Source organism: Aureococcus anophagefferens (genome assembly GCF_000186865.1).
Source record: "Aureococcus anophagefferens unplaced genomic scaffold AURANscaffold_2227, whole genome shotgun sequence".
Taxonomy (NCBI): Eukaryota; class Pelagophyceae; order Pelagomonadales; family Pelagomonadaceae; genus Aureococcus; species Aureococcus anophagefferens.
Genome location: NW_008706709.1, coordinates 1 through 1,034, shown reverse-complemented (window position 1 = coordinate 1,034; position 1,034 = coordinate 1). Strand labels below are relative to the sequence as shown.

The window sequence follows — 1,034 nt, the reverse complement described above, 5'->3', positions numbered from 1 at the left end:
ATCTGCACCGTCAGCACGCGGCCGCTCGGCAGCGTGGGCGCGCCCTCGAAGGGCTCGTCGTCGTCGTCCTCGACGAAGGAGTCCGCGTCGCCGGGCGCCCCGGCGACGGAGTCGGCGAAGGAGTCGCCGAGCGCGGACGCGCCCGCGCGCGCGAGCCGCGACCGGCTCTTCGACGAGAACTGCGCGAGCGAGTCCCAGGACTCGAGGAGGCTCGCCTCGTTGCGCGGCTTCCGCCGCGGCAGCTCCCCGCGGAGCGCCGCGCCGAGCGCGTCCGAGGGACCTGCGAGAGCGTCCGCCGCGGCCGCCGGCCGCGACGGCCGCGGCGCCGCCGGCGCCGGCTCCGCCGCCGCCGCCTCGTCGTCCTCGGGCTCCTCCGGTCCCTGCGTCCGCGGCCGCCGCGACCGCGGCGTGGGCTTCGGCTTCGGCGGCGACGCGAGGTCCAACGCCGCGGCGCCGCGCGGCGTCGGCTTGGCGAGCCAGAGCGACGCGTCGGAGACCTTGGCCGGCGCGTCGGCGTCGGGGACCTTCGCCGGCGCCTCGGGCGTCACGAGCGTCGCGCTCGCGTCGGCGACGGTGCCCGACGCCTCGGCGTCGTCGGGCGTCACGAGCGCGGCGGCCGCCCCGCCCGTCGTCGCCGGGGGCGTCTCGAGGGGCGCGGGCTTCGGCGCGGGCGGCGCCTCCTCCGCGGGCGTCGGCGCGGCCTCCGCGGCCGGCGCGGGGGCGGCCGCCGCGAGCTCCGCCGGAACCGCCGCCGGTTTCAGCGCCACGTCGAACCAACCCGAGCCCTTGGCGTCGCGGGCCCGCCGCGGCAGCTCGCCCGCGAAGACCAGCGCCCCGTCGACCTCGACCTCGATGGACCTCGCGCCCAGCGCCCCGGGCTCGTCCGCGACGCCGCCGATGGCCTTGGCGGAGGCGGAGCAGTTCCAGACGCGGAGCCGCGCGCCGGCCCGGTCGAGGACGCCGGCGCCGACGGCCAGGGCGACGTGCACGGGCCCGTCCGTCGGGATCCGCGCGACCCACGACTGGCCGCGAGT

At 80.5% G+C, this 1,034-nt stretch overlaps 1 protein-coding gene across 1 annotated transcript; it reads right to left on the bottom strand.

Annotated features, from left to right (window-relative positions):
- Positions 1 to 8: 8 nt before the first annotated feature.
- Positions 9 to 1,034, bottom strand: AURANDRAFT_69557 (hypothetical protein; the record flags this gene model as incomplete). The annotated part of the gene is made up of 1 exon (XM_009045329.1): positions 9 to 1,034. A coding segment is annotated over one exon (1,026 nt), but the record flags the coding sequence as incomplete, so codon positions are not given.